Here is a 19,649-nt window from a genome sequence, read left to right as displayed (position 1 = left end):
CTGGCAATCCTGTTTTAGAATAACTTGTTCTGGAGCTATACAACTGTTTAAAAGCTTGGCTCGGATAGCAGGCTCACTGGTCCCGGAGTCAAAAGCGTCATACGTATACTCTTGGCCCGGAAGATTAACCATCCTTCTATTATTGGCCATCTCAACTTCCCGCCGAGTACAAAATAATTCGGTAGGTTCAAGGTTATCGTCGTAAACAGGTACACGATCCAATTTCTTAAATTGTTCGATTGACGCCTGTGATAACTTGCCGATTCGCATCTCATTGAGCATGTCGACGAATACTACGATTCTCTTAGCGAACTGTAACAGGATGTGATCCTCCAAGGGACTTACTTTGGTCTTTCTGCCTGAAAACCTGAGTTAAACAAATCGTCTCCGGAATTGCAACATTCCATGAATTTGCCTCAAAGGCGAAATTGGACGTCTTTTTTCCATAGTCAGGCACAGGCGGTAGTTGGAAGAAGTCACCAGTGATGACAAGCTGTATGCCGCCAAATGGCGAGTCCTTGTTGCGAATCTGACGCGCGACGACCTCGAGTTTATCAAATAACTCGCCGTCTACCATCGAAATCTCGTCCATAATCAGAACCTTCGTCCGTAGCCAACGTTGCATTGCTTTCTTGTTTCGTCGAATACGTTTCACGAGAGTTGGAAGATCATCTTTTCCAAGACCAAAACCAGCGAAGCTATGGAGGGTCACACCACCGACGTTGCACGCAGCTAAACCAGTGGAAGCAGTGATTGCAACGGCTTCACTCTCTCTGCTATATTTCTTTCGTAGCGTTGAAATGATCTCGCGTAATAATACTGATTTTCCAGTACCTAACTTATGTTAACACACTAATTATCTAAATTTTCGACGGGTCCACTCACCTGCAGAGCCTGTGAAGAACACGCTCCTTTTCTCTTCGCAAACTAAACGAATGACGAGTCTCTGCTCTTCGCTTAGAAATATCTTGGCCAGTCGCTTACGCGGCTCTGGTGCTTCACTTGCTGTCCTGGAAGCAGCGCGTTTTGTAGATGTCGTCCTTGTGGCCTTCATTTTAGTATTCACCTCGATAATGTCCGTATACCGATTTTTATTCATGACATTCGAATTGACGCTAGACGATTTCTTCTTTGTAGAACGAGCGTTCGCTTCTGACATTACCTCATTTCTCGACGAGGCCGGGTTGTCCCAAGGCAATGTCCGTTTCGACCCAGCAGTGACTCGCTTGATAAAATTGATTTCATTATCTGGAATATCAATCGTCACTGTCGACTTGCCTAAATTCGGAGACATTGTTCTCAATCCTGACATTTTGATCGGCTGCGAGAGGTTTGCATCTGGGGCAGCTCCCTGTGCATTCCTATCATGCATCGTCGAGACCTTATGTGAGTACGGTGACGACGACCAGCCCAGAGTCGAGCAATCATCGTCGCCCTCGAACGACTGCATTCTTGCGACCTGCTGAGGCGGTGGCCGCTGTTGTTGAATCAAAATCGACGATCGCGATGGTGGTGGACTTTTTGCCACCAATGTCTGGCTTCCATTGAAGCTCAGATCTTCCTCGTCAGACAGTAAGTCATTCTCATCAAAATCAGGAACCTGGTCGACAAGTTCGGGCGGTATGTAGGACGATACTAGTCTACCATACGAAGAGCTGTGACACGCCGGTTTGTCGACACTAGTAGCCATGGGCAGCGGATGGATCTTCCCCGGAGGGGAAGACGGGATAAGTATGTTCTGCGACGACATTGTCTTAGTATTCGCCTCCCAAAATATGATTGTGTATGTACAAAGTTGATGAGTGGAGAAGCCACACCAGTAGCAGGCGGCTTCCGAAGTGCAGCGTTATTAGTTCCCTTGTACCCGCGGGCCAGGTTCGAGAACCAGGTAGTCAAGAGCTAAATCCAAGCACATAAAGGGGCGAGTAATCTGCTCTACAATATTTAATGTATTCCGAATAGACGGTATGCGTCGCCGCAACGCTTTTTCCTGACAATTACAAGCAGTTATCTGACGCGTCTCTATATTACAACCAATTAGACTAAATTTCTTCTAGAATAGAACATTATAGTAGCAAAATATCGCAAACACTCACATTCCCCTTTAAAGGTTCAAAAGTGCCGTCCTTGTTGAGCGGCGGTGGCTGTACGATTTGTTTTGATTGTCCTGTTTTGTCGCAGAACTTGCTTTAACAATAATTGTCGCGACAGTGTGTGTAACGCGCTAAGCTCCACGTGACCGTCTGAATCCTAACCCTCGGATTTAGACTTTCCGACCACAATTTATCGATTCATAGCGATTGATATTTACGACATTTTTCACCTGTCTTGTATGCGGTAATTGCAATGAATTCGATATTATTCAGCACGCGACGGCTATTTACACCGGACCAGCCAGGTTTGCTCTCGGCTGGCCAGCAAGTGAGCTCCAGACGGTCGATAATGTCAGCCCTCGGCAACGTGCCGTCCGCTTACAAAAAAGCGAAGCGAGTAGGCCGCGGTCCCTCTAGTGGAAAGGTGATTGAAAACGCGATTTTCTGGCTGTACTCACGGGGTGCTGATAGAAGTAATCACAGGGTAAAACATCTGGTCGTGGTATGAATGGTCAGAAGCAGAAAGAGAGCGTGCATCCGTGGTTTGAGGGAGGCCAAACTCCATTACATAAGACTCTTCCGAAAATTGGGTTCACGAATACGTATGTCACTTTCTGATAATAATGCTGTGACTATGTTGACATGGCTTGTAGTTTTGCGCAGGACCTTGTGAAATTGAATCTCGGAAGACTACAAGAGTGGATCGATAAGGGAAGACTTAACCCGAGCCAACCGATTACAATGAAGAATCTCCTTGATTCAAGGGTGTGTAGAGGGATTAAGGATGGTGTCAAGCTCCTCGCTGATGTGAGCTATATTTTTTTGTCGAATGGCATCAAGGATTTGCTAATATAAACTATACAGGGAAAGGAAAATTTCAAGACTCCAATTAATATTACTGTTTCTAGGGCCTCCAAGGAAGCTATCAAGTGCATTGAAGAACTCGGTGGCACGGTTACTACCAAGTACTACAATCGGTTAGGTACGTGCTAATGATGCTGGTCTAGCTGTTGAATTCTTCTAACACGCCCGCTAGGTCTCCGAGCGCTGCTGCATCCAGATTTTTTTAGCACTCTTCCATTAGAGGCCCGTCCGATCCGACGAAGAGATATCGAGTATTACAAGAATGCGGGAGTCCGTGGTTATCTGTCCAAGCCTCAGTCCGGGACTCAGAAAGCTACAACGTAACTGTAGCAGTGCTAGGGGGAGGAAAGATTGATTATTTAGAATTCACATGTATATATTGGCCGAAGGAGGACTTGTACAAATACCACAAGTAATAATTATGAATTAGATTGTTTACTGTCAAAATGTCACATGATGTGAAAACGTCGCCATCAATCTATAGACAGACTCTTTATCGTTCATCTATGAGGGGCTGCATGCTCGGTTGCTAGTAATTATGTATACCATCCTGCCCCCAACTGTAGTACCTTTATATTACCCACGCCTGTATGCCATGCAAAAACCACTTTATATTGTATTTTTTCAAAATTCGGTTTCGACATTCACCAGTCCGACTTAAATGCACCGCGCATAATTTCCGGGTACACCCGTCCTTTCAGGATAGTCTCTTCGACGATCGCTTTACAATGTTTCTATATGCCGAGTTAGTTCGAGCGCGAAATATAATCGGAAGAAATTTAGCCTACCGGTTCAACACGACCCATCCATATTCCTTCGCCAGTATTCTTATATATGATGACATTTCCGGCAAATTTATGACCACCGACATGTGACACGAAGTACACTGGAACGCCACCAGGTCGGTCGTCTGTGGCGTCTCTAAGGAGTCCATGTTCTCTCAAATTCATCTCGATCTCCTTTTTCAAGAGAGGCGCGGCGACCCCACATCGCTTATCACGGGTCCTGTGCGAGCATATCAGAACGACGGCCAAGTGTCCTTTATGAGAAAGGGTCGCGCCTTCGATAGACTCTGGTATGGTATCGGTCGGTTTCTTGACAGTCATCAGTCCATTGGCGACAGATTCTGCAGTGCTGGACGAAACGCCCTTAGCTTCGATCATAGTCGGTAGAACAAGCAATGTCGTCTTTTTGCTTTCTTTTTCAGTGGTTTCGAAATACCCAGGTGGTGGTGCGAGTGACGAATTCGACACCATAACTCTTCCGACACTCGTATCTTCAGGCGACCATGCTCCAAGCTCAACAGATAAGGAGCCTTTCTCATCGACGAGCCCATGAGCCCAGTCCGACTTGCCAGTCGCGACGAGTATGTGATATCGCCAAGGCTTGACGGAGCCCCATAATCTGCTTTCTGTGTCTATCTTGAGCGACGACGGGAATTTGGAGGTGCAAGTGTCGCACACGAGGTCGCAGCCATCATCAGGCACTGTAGGAAGAACGTAGTTTGCGTTCGACTCGGACGACGATATCTTGAGGGCTTTGAATGCTGATAAAATACCCATTTTACAGAATAGTGACTGAGTCCAATGGCGGAATTGAGGATTTAATATCGATGTCGACTTCCACAGAGTAAGTATGTACAATCGACGACCACTGAGGCGTTGTTGATATGTTTTTGTACGCGCGGCCTTAGGCGGCCGCCGGAGTTAGGGCTTCGACGACCAAGGATCTCCGGACTTTGCACACAAACTGATCAATGCCCGACAGAAACTGCGCGGCAGGTGCTCGATTACGGCAACTGGGTTCACGGGCAATTATTTAAATGATTTATTATATACGCAACAGAACATTGCGCCGCCGGAATTATCCTACCCGAAGACCTGCCTTATTAGCGGCGTTGTCCTAATACTAGCTCTACTCGTTTCATCTTTACACGTCCAAGATATACTCTAGAGTCCCTTATTTACATCTTAATATATACGACATTGTTCTACGTAAACAAATACAGCCAACTAAACCCGATAAAGCTACCAATAATTCCAAGAGAGCAATATGTACTGATCAGCATCAATCTCAGAAATTCAAATCCCTTCAACATGGCAAACCTGTCGTACAGAGCGACAAAGAGCAGCAATGGAATGAACCCGAGTAAGTACACACGGGCTATTCGATCTAGTAAAAACACGCGCCGTGTCGTGCGGCTGGTAATTTTCTTTGTTAGCTATGGTTAGAGGAAAGCATTGGTTCGGGACATAACTTACACTGGGGCCAGGTCGTCGAAGACATTGTAGAAGGCGAAAATCCAAGTGAATGTGTATAGGTACTTTATCGGTGCTTCTGTGGTATATTAGTATCCGTCTTTGGTTGCAATATACAGAACCGTCGAACCTGGAGATGTGAAGATTAATGGGAAGAGACTGACATATCCCGAGACAGTTAAAAGATAAAACGGCGTCAAATACCGCCGATCCTTCAACGTCAGGAAGCTATTTCCGATCAGTTTAATATCGCAGGGCAGAAAGGAACAGCTTACCTAAACGGCACGATGACGAGTAAGATAGCTTTCTCATGAACGTGCCAGCCGAACAGGAACGAAGCATATCCGCACAAGGTCAACGCACTGACAAACTTGTCATGAGTCGGGTTGATAACCATCGGAATAAGCGCGATCTAGGCCTCGTTAGGGATTGCGAGAGCAAACGACATAAACTTGATAACTTACTAACTGATAGAATGTCGTGAGGACGAAAGTCGTCCGCGGTTGGATATCCGGGAGGACATTGAAGAAGGAGATGCCGACTAATCCTCGAGTTGAACTAGCCGAGTCCTTCGCGTAGACAGGGTTGTTCAAAAACCTTCGGAATACTAACACAATTAGCTTAGGCCAAATAGACAAAAAAAGCAGCATACAGAGAAACAAAGTGCGGTCCGTCGCAGAATACAACGCCCAAATATTCGGTGCCCAGTACGCGTGGCATAGGCCTCGCGAGAAAGGAAACAGACGTTTGAGCAACTGAGGAATCTGTCCGAGATAAATAAACGGACCAAGTGCAATCAACGCGACCAAAATCACTGAGGAGCCTAGACCTATGGAATTCTTCCATCGAATGACTGCGAAGACCGTTAGCATAATACTAATAATGCACAAACGAACTCACCACTAATCAAGCGCTTCCTACTAAAGTCGCTGAAATCCAGACAATATACCCGCAACAAGTACCCGAAGTATGCGGGCGCAAGGTACAAGAAGATATGCTTAAAACAGAGCAAGACAGCGAACAGGATCGCGCCGAGAAGGAATTTTTGTTGCTTCATGGCCACCAGAGACCACACCAAAATACCAAACAGCATAGTGTTATACTGAAAATGAATATTATCGATTATCAAAAAGCCGGGGGAGAAGTATATCGACAAGGCGATTGCGTACGCGGGCTGACGATTGTTTTCCGGGAGACGACTGATGTAATTTTGTAGGGCGTATGCCAGGACGATTTCGGACAAGATCACGGACGTTCTTTGGAAGTACACTGTCGCTGTACTTGAATAGCCGAGATTCTCGACAACCAGCATGCCTGGATCAACATACTTGGCAAATTGGGACAGAAGCCATTCAAAGTATGCAAAGAACGGTGGGTAGTCCAACGTCCATTCCGACGTATCCTATGCACGTCAATTCATATTCGAAACCATTATCTATTGGGCTGACCTCATAATACCACTCATTCAACGGCTTGGAATGCGTGATTGCCAGCCAATTCCTGTGAACTTCAAAGTCTGTTGATTTGCTGCGGCGACGACAAGTTAGCAGACTTCACAGTAGAATTTCGGCGACCACTTACTAAGCCGGGTAGAGCAATAACTTGAAGCATGTCGAGGCAATCACGGCACACCGCAGCGCAGGCAGTAGCCTAAATTTCAGGGCCATTGATAGATATGTTTTGTAAAATCTCGCCACGTGTTGATATCGTTGCCAGCTCCTGATATGGATGTTCAATGAAAGAAATTCAGGGGTAAAACCAAGATAATAGACATTTGCAACCGTATATTCCTATGCTGCATCTGCCTCGCTTCTCCAGTTTCCTTTGCGTGTTCGCCTCACATCGCCTTTGTACTTACTTGTTTGTTACACGAGCGATTTTCCGGCTGCGTGGTCGACCAGTTGTATTTTATGGATTTTTGACTTTATTAGGGAGAATACTTAATAGTACTGTCAATACCTGAGGCCCGCGGATACGCATATAAACCGCCTTCTGCTCCCCGTCTCTGTTTAAGCCATGGCGATTACTTCCTGGATTCGTACTTTTCCACTGTTTCAGTACTTCATCGCATGGACCCAAGAGCTTTTTATGTCCGTGTTGAAGACGGGACCTGTCCCTCAGCATGTTGCGTTTGTGATGGACGGCAATCGCCGGTTTGCTAGACGGCGCAAGCTTGAAGTTCGTGAAGGGCATTCGGCCGGGTTTGAGAGTCTTGCTCATGTAAGTCCGTTAAAGGCGGGGAAGTGTCGTGTGACTGATTCTAACGAGATAGATCCTGGAGATGTGCTACCAGGTCGGCATCAAGGTTGTGACTGTGTACGCGTTTTCAATCGAAAACTTCAAGCGGCCGACAGTTGAGGTTGATGCGCTGATGGAGATTGCGAGAACCAAGTTGCTGCAAATCATCCACCACGGCGACCTAGCTGACCGTTTCGGGATTTCGATCCGTGTGCTTGGACAGCGCAGCATGATTCCGCCGGACGTTCTTGCCGCGATTGACAAGTCGACGGAAATGACCAAGAAGAATACCACGTATGTTCTTGGACTCGGATGACATTGACATTTTCTAAATCGTGAGCGCAGTGCCATCTTAAACATTTGTTTCCCGTACACGTCGCGCGATGACATCGCGACGTCGATGCGCGAGATCGTGACAAAGTCGGAAAAACACGAGCTCGACCCAGAGACGATCGACGAAAGCCTGCTTGAGCAGAACATGTACACAAAGGACTGCCCACCGCTCGACATCCTCGTGCGTACGTCCGGCGTTGAGCGACTTTCGGATTTCATGCTCTGGCAATCGCACCAGAACTGTACGGTCGAGTTTGTGAATTGCCTGTGGCCTGAATTTGAGCCCTGGCGATTCGGGTCGATCTTGCTCAAGTGGAGTCGTAGCAAGGCTGTGGAGTTCCGCAAGAGGGAGATGGAGCGCGACCAGAAGCAGCTCTGATTGTCGTCGATGAAATATCATCATCATGTAATTGTTTGTATGAGGTTTTGCTTTGTTTGCTATGCATATGTTAGTTTTATATAGATGATGGGTTTTACATAGGGAATAATTATCATTAGGAGCCTGGGAATTGTTATGACAAGAGATTTGCTGTTGCAAAAAAAAAGAGAATAAATCCAATGGATCATAGATGAATTTAGTTTAGATGGGAAGTTCAGTGTGGTTGTGGCACCGTGTCGACTGTTTAAGTAATACGACACATGAACCTGTGCTTTTTAACCGTAATTCCATGTACAGTTGGACAGTGCCCCTGCAAGCACAGCAAAATATTTCAGCCACGGATATCTATTGCAACTGCAGATGACAATATCTCAACATCTATATCCGTCAGTAGCATGACTCATTTACTGACGTGTCAACTGTCGGAACTGCGGCCACAGCGGAGGAGATAGCATTTGTCTTGCACCCGGTTTCTACAGACAGTAATTGACCATTGTACTAATCATGAACTACAAATCAATGTAAACTTGGTGAGCGTGATCCAGCTCGTCGAGATCGAATGAGCGGATATTCCACTCAAAATATGATTCACACAAATTAGCTGAAACCGAGGGAGTGAGTATATAGAGGCAACTAGTGGCGTCGATGGCTAGCTCTGAACGGTATCACTAGTATGTAGCGATGTTGATAGCGTTCTGTTGTCTTCTATGGGTGGAGATTAAGGAAAAAAAAAGATTTCAAGCAGCCTACAGGTGATAATCTAATTTTGGTGCTGCGGTTAGCTTTGCCCTTGGACTAACGGCCGAGACAAAGAAGGTGCGGCGAAATACAGAAGCTAGGACCATAGTTTCGGCGATCTGCGATGACCATTTTTGTTCATTAGTTTTGTGAGTTCTTTTGTTGTTATTTATACAGTCAAACACCGATAAGCCGATATATTGTGTTGTCTGAATCCTCATATTAGGTGGTGTGCGAATACCCGATAAGCCGATACCGTTCCTGTATAGGCTTAACCCTCGTAAAACGACATCAAATTGTTGGAAAACTTTGGGACTAACTAGTATAAAATACACTTTATTACTAATAATGTTTGTGGGCGGCGCCGGAGGCCCTGTGCTTTTGCTTGAAGGCGCCACTTAATATTTCAGATGCTTGCGCCGTTTGTCGGATCCGACCGATGAGTCCAACGGCCGCAGCGACTCCGTTATCGGGTTATCTCGCGAGTCGCGAATCATAACTCCGTCGACGAGTTACTTACTCACCGCAGCTGCGAACTAAGGACTGCCACTACCAACTGATTTATCAAACAACTCATACTTGATTGTCAATTCATGTCCACTTAGTCGAACCTGCCGTGTGCTGTGTCTGCCGTTGTAACAATAGCGCCACACTTTGTTGTGTCCATAGCTTCACCCGGGCCCCACGTACCCGGTGTACCATTATCAAATTACTTCCCATTGTCGTTCGTTCTAGTGTAAATCTTCTTGGCTGTGACTGATACTTTGCATGTGTATGTGTCTCTTGTCTGCGTCTGAACCTTCCCTCGCCCATTTCGCGCCGCGGGCCCTCTGTCTTCGGTACCTACCTTATCCCACCTACTCTCGTACTTAAACCCCTGTCTGCTGTCTGCTGTCTGCCATCTGCTCTCCACTACTCGGTTCTGCTCTGAAAAGTCGACCCGATCGCTACACAAATGACAGCCTCACCACTCCCTCAGAGTGCCGGCTACGGCATCGTCGTCGGCCTAGGCCTGGCATTCGCCATTGGCATGATCCTCACCACCTACATGCTCAAGCGCTATCAGCACGAGCGCATCACCTCCGAAGAGTTCTCCACCGCTGGTCGCACCGTCAAGACCGGGCTCATTGCCTCAGCAGTCGTCTCCTCCTGGACTTGGGCTGCCACTCTTCTTCAGTCCTCCGGCGTAGCCTACCGCTACGGTGTAAGTGGACCATTCTGGTATGCGTCTGGTGCCACTGTCCAAATCATTCTCTTTGCGACTATCGCAATTGAGCTTAAGAAGCGTGCCCCGAATGCCCACACCTTCCTCGAAGTCGTGCGTGCCAGATACGGTCCGATTGGCCACTGTGGTGAGTTTCCGTCGCACGGAATTTTTTGAATTGTATCTAATATTTTCAGTCTTCATGTGCTTCGGCTTGTTCACGAATATCCTCGTCACCGCAATGCTCTTGACCGGCGGTAGTGCCGTAGTGACCAATCTGACTGGCATGCACACGGTCGCTGCCTGCTTCTTACTTCCCGTCGGCGTCGTCGTCTACACCCTTTTTGGTGGTATCAAGGCCACATTCTTGACAGACTACATCCACACCCTCATCATCCTCGTCATCATCCTCATTTTCGCCTTCACGACCTACGCCAGGTCCGACGTACTCGGCTCGCCTGGCATGGTCTGGGAGATACTACAAAAAATATCAAGTGAGCACCCTGTCGCCGGCAACGCGCAGGGCTCATACCTAACCATGCACTCCAAAGAGGGTGCCATTTTCTTCGTCATAAACCTGGCCGGAAATTTCGGTACAGTCTTCCTTGACAACGGTTATTGGAACAAGGCCATTGCGGCGTCTCCCGCGTCGGCTCTGCCCGGATATGTTCTCGGCGGTGTCGCCTGGTTCGCAATTCCCTGGCTATGTGCGACGACCATGGGCCTCGCTTGTCTTGCACTCGAGACCACTCCCGCATTCCCCACATTTCCCAATCGTATGAGTGCCGCTGATGTTTCTGCCGGTCTCGTGCTTCCGAACGCCGCCGTCGCGCTGCTCGGCAAAGGTGGCGCCATGTGCTCGCTCCTCTTGGTCTTCATGGCCGTCACATCCGCGTCGTCTGCCGAACTCATCGCGGTCTCGTCCATCGGCACCTACGACGTTTACAAAACCTACATCAACCCACGCGCGACGGGCAAGCAACTCATTCTCGTCTCGCACTCGTGCGTCATCCTCTACGGTCTCATCATGGCCGCCTTCTCTGTCGGCCTCTTCTACGCCGGCGTGTCCATGGGCTACCTCTACCTGCTCATGGGCGTCATCATCTCCTCCGCCGTCTTGCCCGCCACTCTCACACTCATGTGGTCCAAACAGAATCTCCTTTCGGCAGCAGCATCCCCGGTCCTCGGTCTAGCGTGCAGCTTGATTGCCTGGCTCGTGACGACCTCCAAGCAGAACGACGGCATCATCAACGTCACAACGTCGGGGGCGAACAACCCCATGCTCGCGGGCAACGTCGTCGCGCTCCTCTCCCCGGCTGTCTTCGTCCCGATTCTGACGTATCTCGGTGGCCCGCAGAACTACGACTGGGAGTCTATGAAAACCATCAGGCAAGTCAACGACGATGACGTTCTAATGCCATCCACAGTCTCAGCCGGCGACGAGGACTTAAAGGACAGTCGCTCAAACACCGCCTCTGGTCTACCAGCAACTCCAATCGACTCCACTGCCGCACTGATCCGGGCCTCCAAAATCGCACGAAGCCTAACGGTCTTCATGACAGTGGCCCTTCTTGTTCTCTGGCCAATGCCAATGTACGGCAGCGGGTACATCTTCTCCAAGAAATTCTTCACTGGCTGGGTAGTAGTCGGCATCATCTGGATTCTAGTTTCTCTCATCGTCGTCGGCATTTACCCCCTCTGGGAAGGTCGCTTCGCGCTTGCACACACAGCGAAAGGTATGTGGTATGATATTTCGGGACAACGTGGTCGGCTTATCAAGAACGCAAATCCGGACTTTGTTGTCGACGGTGCCGATATCACCGTGCCGCGTGATGACGTCGTTGCCGAGAAAAAGGAGTGATTGTGCGCTCATATTGCTTCCAGTTTATTTGGTTATTTCTTTCGGATGTACCTCGCATTTAATATATAATATTTAATATGTGCTCATATTGGATATCGGCCATGAACGATTGTGACGGGATAGTGAGTAACCTAAAATGTCGTACTCAATATATTAATCCTAAATGCCCAGAAACGATCCCGTAACAACTGGGCCTTTGAGATGCTTAAGATATAGTCGGCCCGCTTGCGAGAGTGCGTGGATTAACTCAGCTACCGTTGTAGTCTTAACAACCATAATCTATGCCGACTAGCGATCGGACGGTCCATTCCACCAACACCGTAAATTCAAACTAAATCCAACAAACAAAATAAAAAAAAAAAAAAAAGGGATCCTAACCGCTCCAAAAAAACAACTGCATGTGCCAGGAGTTAAACCTGGAATTTCTTCCCTGCCAGGGGTCGAACCTGGAATCTCCCGCTACATACAAACTTTAGTTATCGTAGGCGGACGCCTTGCCATTGGGCCACAAGGAACGTTGTTATAAACTAAACAAACTATTGGCCCTTTGTACCGGGGGCCAGGTTCGGGTTTTTGGTACATTTGGTGCCTTAACTCAAGTTTAACTTTTCTATTTTTATATAACTTTAATATAACTGGCTTACAATCAAATTATTTGTAGTATCCTTTCTTTCTTTCTTTCTTTCTTTTTCTTGCTTTCTTTCTTTCTTACTTACTTACTTCCTTCCTTCCTCACCTGTTCCAAAGAAAGAAAGCCGAAATAAAGTCATGACAATGAAGGTTGCAGGTGTATGAGAACAAGAACTGATTCCTAATGTCTGAAAACATCGTATAATATATAGCACCTTACGTCTCATAGCTTTGTTATACTTCAGCTTGCATATATCTAAAACCGATATCCACGGGCAGAGTTGTCATACCGGCAATCGAAGAGTAAAGAGATAAGGAATGGTTGTGATTGAGCCCATGGTGTAGTTGCGTACGCGAACAAAGTTCACCGCCACATATACGACTATACGCAGTGTCGACAGTGCTATATATTCTTCATCGCCCACTTCTAATTCCCGTCTCGCACCTCATTTCTCAATTTTGAAGTTGGATACTCTTAGGTTGCCATTGTCCGATAGCGTCCTATTACGTCTTAGACAGTACCTAGAAGAGACAGCATGAGAATCGCCGACGCCGATGTCCCGAGTTTGTGTCCACCGCACGTAAGATCATATAATTGATCTTACCAGCTAACCATCTCTAGAATTTGTGCTTGTACCAAAACAGACCGAGATCGAAGTCTTTTATCACAATCCATTACATCGAGAGCTTGCAGCATTGGTGCAATATCGGATCAAGTTTCGAGAGGTAGCTACAATAGCATCCGAGTCCACCGACTCTGGAATGCTTTCCGATAAGCCTTTTACGGCTGATAATGTTGCTCATCAAGTCTATGGTTTATACTGCGAAACTCCAATAGGCGACTATGCGCTACGACAAGAGCTTTTTTTCCCAAGCCGGCCACCATGCGACAAAGGTATAGAAACCGTCGCTTCTGGCGAAGCATCCAATCCGCCGCCCAAGAAAACTCTCGCGGCCAGGTTTTTTAACCCAAAGCCAATCCCATGCGAGCTGGGTACAATCTCGCTTTACAACCCGACAACAGCACATCCGTCTCGACCATGCTCCAGCCATGCTTGAACCAGTACAGTTCGAGTCTCTATGACTCTCTGCGCCACCATGCCTGTCCCGCCGGCTACGCATTCGCCTATATACCGCCTCCATCCGCCACGACAAAGAAGTACACATTCGTATGGAATGACATTGACATCTCATCCTCATTCGGTGGTCCAGCAAGCATGTCCGGAAAATGCAACTTCGTTGACCCAGCATCCATATCCACACGTATCACTGTCGCGAAACTATACATCTACAATCTCGACAAACTATTATACCCCAGTGCCGCACCACCGAGTACATCGGAGGAAAGAATTAACGAGATTGAGCTTTTCGAGGATAACATTCGGTTGCTGGATGTCGATGTTGATAGGAAAGGTTTTGAGGCGAGCTTGCTGCTGTCTGTATTAATGATTGCGACTGTGAATGAACGCGCGCGGGCAATGACGTTGCGCGAGAAACGGACGAAAAAGGAATTGGAGACTGCCGAACGTGCTAAGCGTGAGAAAGTCCGTGTCCGGACTGAGGCTGAACTCCAGAAGAAGCGCGAGCAGGATAAGGCCGATGCCAAAGCTCGAGAGGAATTACGAAAGAGCGAGGAGCTTGCGAAAACACTGCAAGAGAAAGAACAAGCTAAAGCTGATAAAGAGAGGTTGAAAATGACAATAGAGGGTGAAAGGTATGCGAAGATGCTGGCCGCGCGGGAGAACGAAGCCCGCAGGAAAGACGAAGAGATGGCTCGGAAATTGCAGGACAAGGAAAAGCAGGAATTGGCGAGGATTCAACGAAGTGACGAAGAATTCGCTCGTAGACTGCAGATGGAGGAAGGCGGCAATTCGCAAACTCGAAGCTATGGCATTAAGTTGCCAAATTTCACTTCGAAGCTTTTCGCACATGACTTACATCAACACAAATAGTATCTAATGCTACTACATATGATATTTTGGAGGCGTATAGATGGATTTTATGGAATACAAAGGGAATGTTTTAACATTGACATACATATGACTATAAACCATATGAGGATAACATAAACCCATCAAAACATAATAGACAGTTGACCCATAAATTTATAACATAGCGCATAAAACATTTTGAACTTAGACGTTCCCTGTGACTGGCATCTGCTTATTTTGTATATATGCCATATCTCGAAGCGATAAAAACAAACAAATAAACACAATTCTCAATAATTAATACTATCAGATGCTCATGCTCGCGTCTTGATACTCTTCGACACTTGGGGCTGGTTGGTCATGTGCGGGTATTTGATTCCCTGCTGAACTTTGGGGACGAAATAAGGGTGCTGCAAGGCCCGTTTAGCTGAAATTCGGCATGAAGGGTCGTACACCAGGAAAGATTCTAAAAGGTCAATTCCATCTTGATCAAGTACTGGGATATGCTTCGCTAAATCCTTGCGGCTCCATTGCGGGAACGTAGTCTTGAAATCCGGGAGCAGGGACACGCCAGGCCAGACATCCTCATCTGGCGTGCCGAGCAATCTGAAAATCTTGAAAATCTCGTCAATTTCCGAGTCGCCAGGGAACAACGGCTTGCGCGTAACCATTTCTGCGAAAATGCAGCCAATTGACCAAATATCGACGCCAGTTGAGTATTGGCGGCCACCGAGCAGGATCTCGGGCGAGCGATACCACAGCGTGACAACCTCGTGCGTATAGACTCGCAGAGGCACTCCGAACGCTCTGGCGAGACCAAAATCCGCAAGCTTCAAATTTCCTTCTTTGTCAATCAGCAGGTTCTGGGGTTTGAGATCTCGATGTAAGATTCTGTGTGCGTGGCAGTAATTCGTGCCCTGCACCAGCTGCGACATAAACTTTTTGATCATATCTGCCCCAAGACCGACGTTCTGTGGGATGGCTTCCATGTACTTTTTCAAATCCATATCAAGGAACTCGAACACCAAGTACAGCTTGTGATTGTCAGCATGAACAATGTTGAAAAGCGATACAATATTTTCATTGCGCATTTCCTTGAGCAGCGAGATTTCTCGAATTGCGGTAGACGGAACACCCTCATCCTCAGCTTCCAGCCGAATCTTTTTCAGTGCGACTACCCGGTTGTTGTTTGTAGTGTCGCGAGCCTTGTACACCACACCGTAAGTTCCTTGATAACAAGTCATCAGCTGTTGCATTCTGTAGAATCTAACAGGTGACTTACCTTCACCGATCTTTTCTAACTTCTGGAAATCCGAAAGCTCAACCATCTTGAACTATAAGTCGCGCTTGCCGTGCGCGAATAAATTCGTAATCAAACGTGGACTGATTCGCAGCCGAATCCAGGGAAATCAATATCGCTTCAAAAAACTTAGCAGATAACAATATCTCTTGAAAACGAGATTTTTTTGAGGACCTGAGGACGAAAACCAAACAGCCAAGACTTGGAACGTGGGACGAGTTTGACTACAAATCGAAAAACTGGGGGCAACGTGGTGCGATAGACTGATGATCTTTGCGAAAATAGGAGCTTGTAGAACACGTCTACCCGTTCAGGCAGGGGTAAACAAAGGGGGTCACAAAACAACCAGCCACACACAATCTTTCTACTAGCCACATCGATCGTGGCCTCTCTGCCCACTTCCTATTGTGGCCGTGCAATTACGTCGCGCGAATTCCGCGAATAGACGCGTTGTACCCTGGACACTAAATAGAAAACAAAAACAACTAATTATTATATATATAATTAAGATAATAGAGTTATTTAATTATGAGTATCTTACAAGGTCACTATATACAAATCCATTTTAACTCCACACATATACATATTTAGTGGGACAAAGCTATTTTGTCCGGGCAAGCGTGCCTAGCAATGCTTGAATAGCACCACGAGGCCGACGCATCCTCATGCAAAGAATCAGAACCGAAGTCAACAGTGCAAGACTACCCGCCTGATGCGAAGCTGCAATCGGGGTCGGAACCAAGTATAAAAGTGTGGTAATGCCAAGCGTGACCTGCAAAACTGCGAACCCCACCACACCGTGAGAACCACGGTAGATGATCCGGGGGATCAGGTTTTTGCGGTAGAGCCTGTTGGAAAGCATATGGAAGCCCACGATTGCGAGAAAAGATGTGGTGGCCATGATGCGGTGGATCAGTTGCACAGTGACGGGGTTCTCCAGCAGGTTGCGCCATATCAAGTCAGAGTCGTCTTTTCTACGTGCGTAAAAGGTAGAAAATATTTCAGATTTAGGAGGGATGAAACCTTCGCCCATATAAGGGAACTCGTTGTAAATCAAGCCAGCGTCGAGACCAGCAACAAAAGCACCTGGAAATTGTTAAGTTTTCCATATCTGACTGCGTAGGGACAATCACCGACTTACCAGACATTGCCGTCAAAAATACAAGCCCAAGTAATCCAGTAGCAGCATACTTGTATGGCTTCAAAACCGGATTGCTTAGCATAGAAATATTGCGTAGGGCCTGTTTAGGCTCCTTGATCCATCGATTCTCCTTCAATACTTCCAATCCTGTCCAAAGCATTGACAAATACACAGCAAATGCTAATCCTAAGTGGGTCGTCAGCCGATACTGAGACACACGGGGATGATTGTCTTTGTATTTGCCCTCCTCGGTGTTGTTGTCCAAGAAATGATCACTTAAACCTGACGTGACCATCCACCAGCCAATGAAGCCCTGAAACCCAATTAACAGCGCAATTCCAAAAATGCGTCTACTAACACGCGGACTCGTCTTTTTCCGCAAGATGAAATACAGTCCAGGAAGAACAAAAGATAACCCGATAACCCGACCCCATAACCGATGAGCCCACTCCATAAAGAAAATAAACTTGAACTCGTCCAAGGTCATGTTTGAGTTGAGAAGCTTAAACTCCGGCGACTCTTTATATTTCTCGAATTGCGCTTCCCAATCTCCCTGTGTCAAGGGCGGGATAGACCCAGTAACGGGCTTCCATTCGGTGATTGACAGACCGGATTCCGTGAGTCTGGTAAGTCCACCAAGAACAACAATGCCAAACACCAGAGCGGCGGAGCCAACAAGCCAGTACCCGACGCTCTTTTCCGTGATGACCCGTCGTGGCCGTAGCAGAAATCCATTATTTCCAATGTCGAGCTCGGCAACCCGTGGTGCAGCACTCGATGAGAACAGCCGCTTAGCAGACTCGGACAGACCACTAAATAATGATGGGCCCTTTGATATTGAGGCCGACGACTGGCGTCCCAGAAGCCATGGCGCTGTTTTCTGGAGGAAGCCAGAGACTCGGAAAGGCACCGCGAGCTGGCGAGTAGGAGGCGGACATGACCGGACTAGCGATTGCTGAGCGCGGAGACATGACTTGACGCTGACATTGTGCACAAAGAACAGTGCCGGACGAGCCAGTTCTCTCGACATGGCAAATTCGGTTCAGTGACAATTGACTGATTGATTCGTCTGTGTCGATGTTGATTGCGGACAAAATATTTTGTCGTGCTAATGCGGCAGAAAACTTAGCATTTGCGTGGCTCCACCAGTGGCTCCACCGCTTCGGAACCAAAAAGAGCCATGGGTTTGGTGCAGTTTTTGCTTCAAACAATGAAGTATATATACATTTGTGGTTTTAAACGCCACCACAGGTAGACGTGAATCAAGCGCCTAGTGACGTCAGTTTTGCCAGCGCAGCAGTCGTATCGAAGAGGTATTCGGCAGCTGCAATGCAGTATAAATTATTCCAAAAGACGCATTGTTATGCTGCATCGTTGCTGATGACGGATGATCTGAATGAAACCACATACACGTCACTCTGTAGATGTTTAGTGTGCCGCACACCACGAGGCGCATCGTTGCTTAGCTGTCGGATTGCTGATATTTTTAGGAGTCACATCTGGTTTTCTGTTGGGCAATTACGATCCGCATATATTTATGCACAAAAATATTACAGCTAAAGAAGGATTAGCATCATAATACCGATGGTTTAGCATTAATGGCGGTAATATTTGCCAGCCTTCTGCGCGGCGATCAATTAGGTGCGGCTCAGTATTGAGTTTGTATTTCGCAGTAGCTTATCCGAAAAAGGCAGCTCACGCTTTATCCGAACTCCGGCGGAGCGCGCCAGTGAGTGAGCAGTGAGCTTAGTTCAGAACCCTATCCTTGATGGCCCCGCACCGCTATTTAAGTAGGATTGAAAAATATGACATACATTGATGGTCATCTAGAGAGTCAAGTCTATGTTTTTATGGTATTCCATTGAAGAGATTTCTTGTCTTTCTAACCCATGGACTCGAATCCTCGGGGCCACAACCCCCCAACCCCCATACGATTACGCTACACATACTTCGTGTTATCGTAACTTCATCAATTTTTACTTTCTTACTAACTGGGTCAAATAAGTCTACTTATATTTGCTAGTGTCGCAACCGCTCAAGGGAAATACGAGTTGAGATGATCTCGTAATATTACTCGTACTCAGTCACTCAGCTTGGCTCAGTCACTTAGCTTGGTGGTTTCCGACGGTTTGGATACCTGTCGCACCGCGAGATGGCCGATGTAATGGCTGAGAAAGGCGAAGGAGTAGTACATCAGCCGACATGGTGTCGTCAGCAGAGATATACTATTAAGATTGCGGTGCGGTAAAGCGCAAGTGGTTTGAAGTTATATTTTCACCCCACGTGGGGGCTGTTTGCAGCGAGATGACAGAACGCATGGGTACTGTGAAGTTCCCGTTGCCGACACCTTACCAGCAAGAAACGGATGAATTGTGACGCACACCAGGCAACTTGGCTGCGAAGGGCAAGGAGGATTTGATTGCCCGCATTATCAAAACCTGTCGGTAGAGACAACGAGAGCATGACTTTTACGGTTATCTGAACATGTCCATCAAGTGGAAGCATTTTGTTTCACTGTTGGACGACACGTGTATTCCCATAGTCGACAGCAATCAACGTGCGTTAGAAAAACTGGCTGAAGTATCCGGAATCTCTTCAGGAATATTTTTACTGGAATTCTGGAGAATATTTCTTGGAGTGATGCCGTTTTCGACGGAGTTTGAAAATTACCAGTTCGGA

The 19,649-nt window shown here is 47.1% G+C and overlaps 8 protein-coding genes and 1 non-coding gene across 9 annotated transcripts; 4 read left to right on the top strand and 5 right to left on the bottom strand.

The window, feature by feature from the left end:
- Nucleotides 1-2,322: 2,322 nt before the first annotated feature.
- V1513DRAFT_449425 (mitochondrial 54S ribosomal protein uL15m) lies at nt 2,323-3,447 on the top strand. Its single transcript, XM_066898675.1, has 5 exons — nt 2,323-2,517; nt 2,577-2,695; nt 2,747-2,900; nt 2,958-3,075; nt 3,130-3,447. Exons 1-5 carry the CDS (start codon nt 2,347-2,349, stop codon nt 3,279-3,281), a joined length of 714 nt encoding a protein of 237 aa, XP_066752148.1. The 5' UTR covers nt 2,323-2,346; the 3' UTR covers nt 3,282-3,447.
- On the bottom strand, nt 3,299-4,683 carry V1513DRAFT_418131 (Sucrase/ferredoxin-like-domain-containing protein). The gene is made up of 2 exons (XM_066895887.1): nt 3,746-4,683; nt 3,299-3,691 (listed from the first exon to the last, which is right to left on the bottom strand). The coding sequence occupies exons 1-2, from the start codon at nt 4,517-4,519 to the stop codon at nt 3,602-3,604; spliced, it is 864 nt and encodes a 287-aa protein (XP_066752147.1). The 5' UTR covers nt 4,520-4,683; the 3' UTR covers nt 3,299-3,601.
- Nucleotides 4,684-4,766: 83 nt separating this feature from the next.
- Nucleotides 4,767-7,107, bottom strand: V1513DRAFT_486198 (glycosyl transferase). The gene is made up of 9 exons (XM_066900493.1): nt 6,797-7,107; nt 6,664-6,742; nt 6,116-6,617; nt 5,868-6,068; nt 5,680-5,822; nt 5,491-5,627; nt 5,346-5,443; nt 5,219-5,294; nt 4,767-5,158 (listed from the first exon to the last, which is right to left on the bottom strand). The coding sequence occupies exons 1-9, from the start codon at nt 6,880-6,882 to the stop codon at nt 4,948-4,950; spliced, it is 1,533 nt and encodes a 510-aa protein (XP_066752146.1). The 5' UTR covers nt 6,883-7,107; the 3' UTR covers nt 4,767-4,947.
- Nucleotides 7,108-7,231: 124 nt separating this feature from the next.
- Nucleotides 7,232-8,165, top strand: V1513DRAFT_432909 (putative undecaprenyl diphosphate synthase-domain-containing protein; the record flags this gene model as incomplete). The annotated part of the gene is made up of 3 exons (XM_066896421.1): nt 7,232-7,435; nt 7,488-7,747; nt 7,799-8,165. The coding sequence occupies 3 exons, from the start codon at nt 7,232-7,234 to the stop codon at nt 8,163-8,165; spliced, it is 831 nt and encodes a 276-aa protein (XP_066752145.1).
- Nucleotides 8,166-9,858: 1,693 nt separating this feature from the next.
- V1513DRAFT_382684 (Sodium:solute symporter family-domain-containing protein) lies at nt 9,859-11,968 on the top strand (the record flags this gene model as incomplete). Its single annotated transcript, XM_066895115.1, has 2 exons — nt 9,859-10,255; nt 10,305-11,968. The coding sequence occupies 2 exons, from the start codon at nt 9,859-9,861 to the stop codon at nt 11,966-11,968; spliced, it is 2,061 nt and encodes a 686-aa protein (XP_066752144.1).
- Nucleotides 11,969-12,393: 425 nt separating this feature from the next.
- V1513DRAFT_t76 lies at nt 12,394-12,483 on the bottom strand. Its single transcript has one exon. It is a non-coding gene; the product is annotated as a tRNA-Arg (tRNA).
- A 651-nt stretch (nt 12,484-13,134) lies between these two features.
- On the top strand, nt 13,135-14,550 carry V1513DRAFT_426675 (uncharacterized protein; the record flags this gene model as incomplete). The annotated part of the gene is made up of 3 exons (XM_066896181.1): nt 13,135-13,162; nt 13,221-13,557; nt 13,623-14,550. 3 exons carry the CDS (start codon nt 13,135-13,137, stop codon nt 14,548-14,550), a joined length of 1,293 nt encoding a protein of 430 aa, XP_066752143.1.
- A 45-nt stretch (nt 14,551-14,595) lies between these two features.
- On the bottom strand, nt 14,596-16,179 carry V1513DRAFT_449408 (kinase-like domain-containing protein). The gene is made up of 2 exons (XM_066898674.1): nt 15,812-16,179; nt 14,596-15,757 (listed from the first exon to the last, which is right to left on the bottom strand). The coding sequence occupies exons 1-2, from the start codon at nt 15,855-15,857 to the stop codon at nt 14,844-14,846; spliced, it is 960 nt and encodes a 319-aa protein (XP_066752142.1). The 5' UTR covers nt 15,858-16,179; the 3' UTR covers nt 14,596-14,843.
- Nucleotides 16,180-16,344: 165 nt separating this feature from the next.
- On the bottom strand, nt 16,345-18,059 carry V1513DRAFT_449407 (cytochrome oxidase assembly protein-domain-containing protein). Its single transcript, XM_066898673.1, has 2 exons — nt 16,971-18,059; nt 16,345-16,915 (listed from the first exon to the last, which is right to left on the bottom strand). The coding sequence occupies exons 1-2, from the start codon at nt 17,998-18,000 to the stop codon at nt 16,431-16,433; spliced, it is 1,515 nt and encodes a 504-aa protein (XP_066752141.1). The 5' UTR covers nt 18,001-18,059; the 3' UTR covers nt 16,345-16,430.
- Nucleotides 18,060-19,649: the final 1,590 nt, after the last annotated feature.

The sequence above is a fragment of the Lipomyces chichibuensis genome (assembly GCF_038497645.1).
Source record: "Lipomyces chichibuensis strain CBS 12929 unplaced genomic scaffold V1513scaffold_30, whole genome shotgun sequence".
Classification (NCBI taxonomy): domain Eukaryota; kingdom Fungi; phylum Ascomycota; class Lipomycetes; order Lipomycetales; family Lipomycetaceae; genus Lipomyces; species Lipomyces chichibuensis.
Note: the sequence above shows the minus strand (reverse complement) of the source record. Positions and strands in the feature narration are given on the sequence as shown.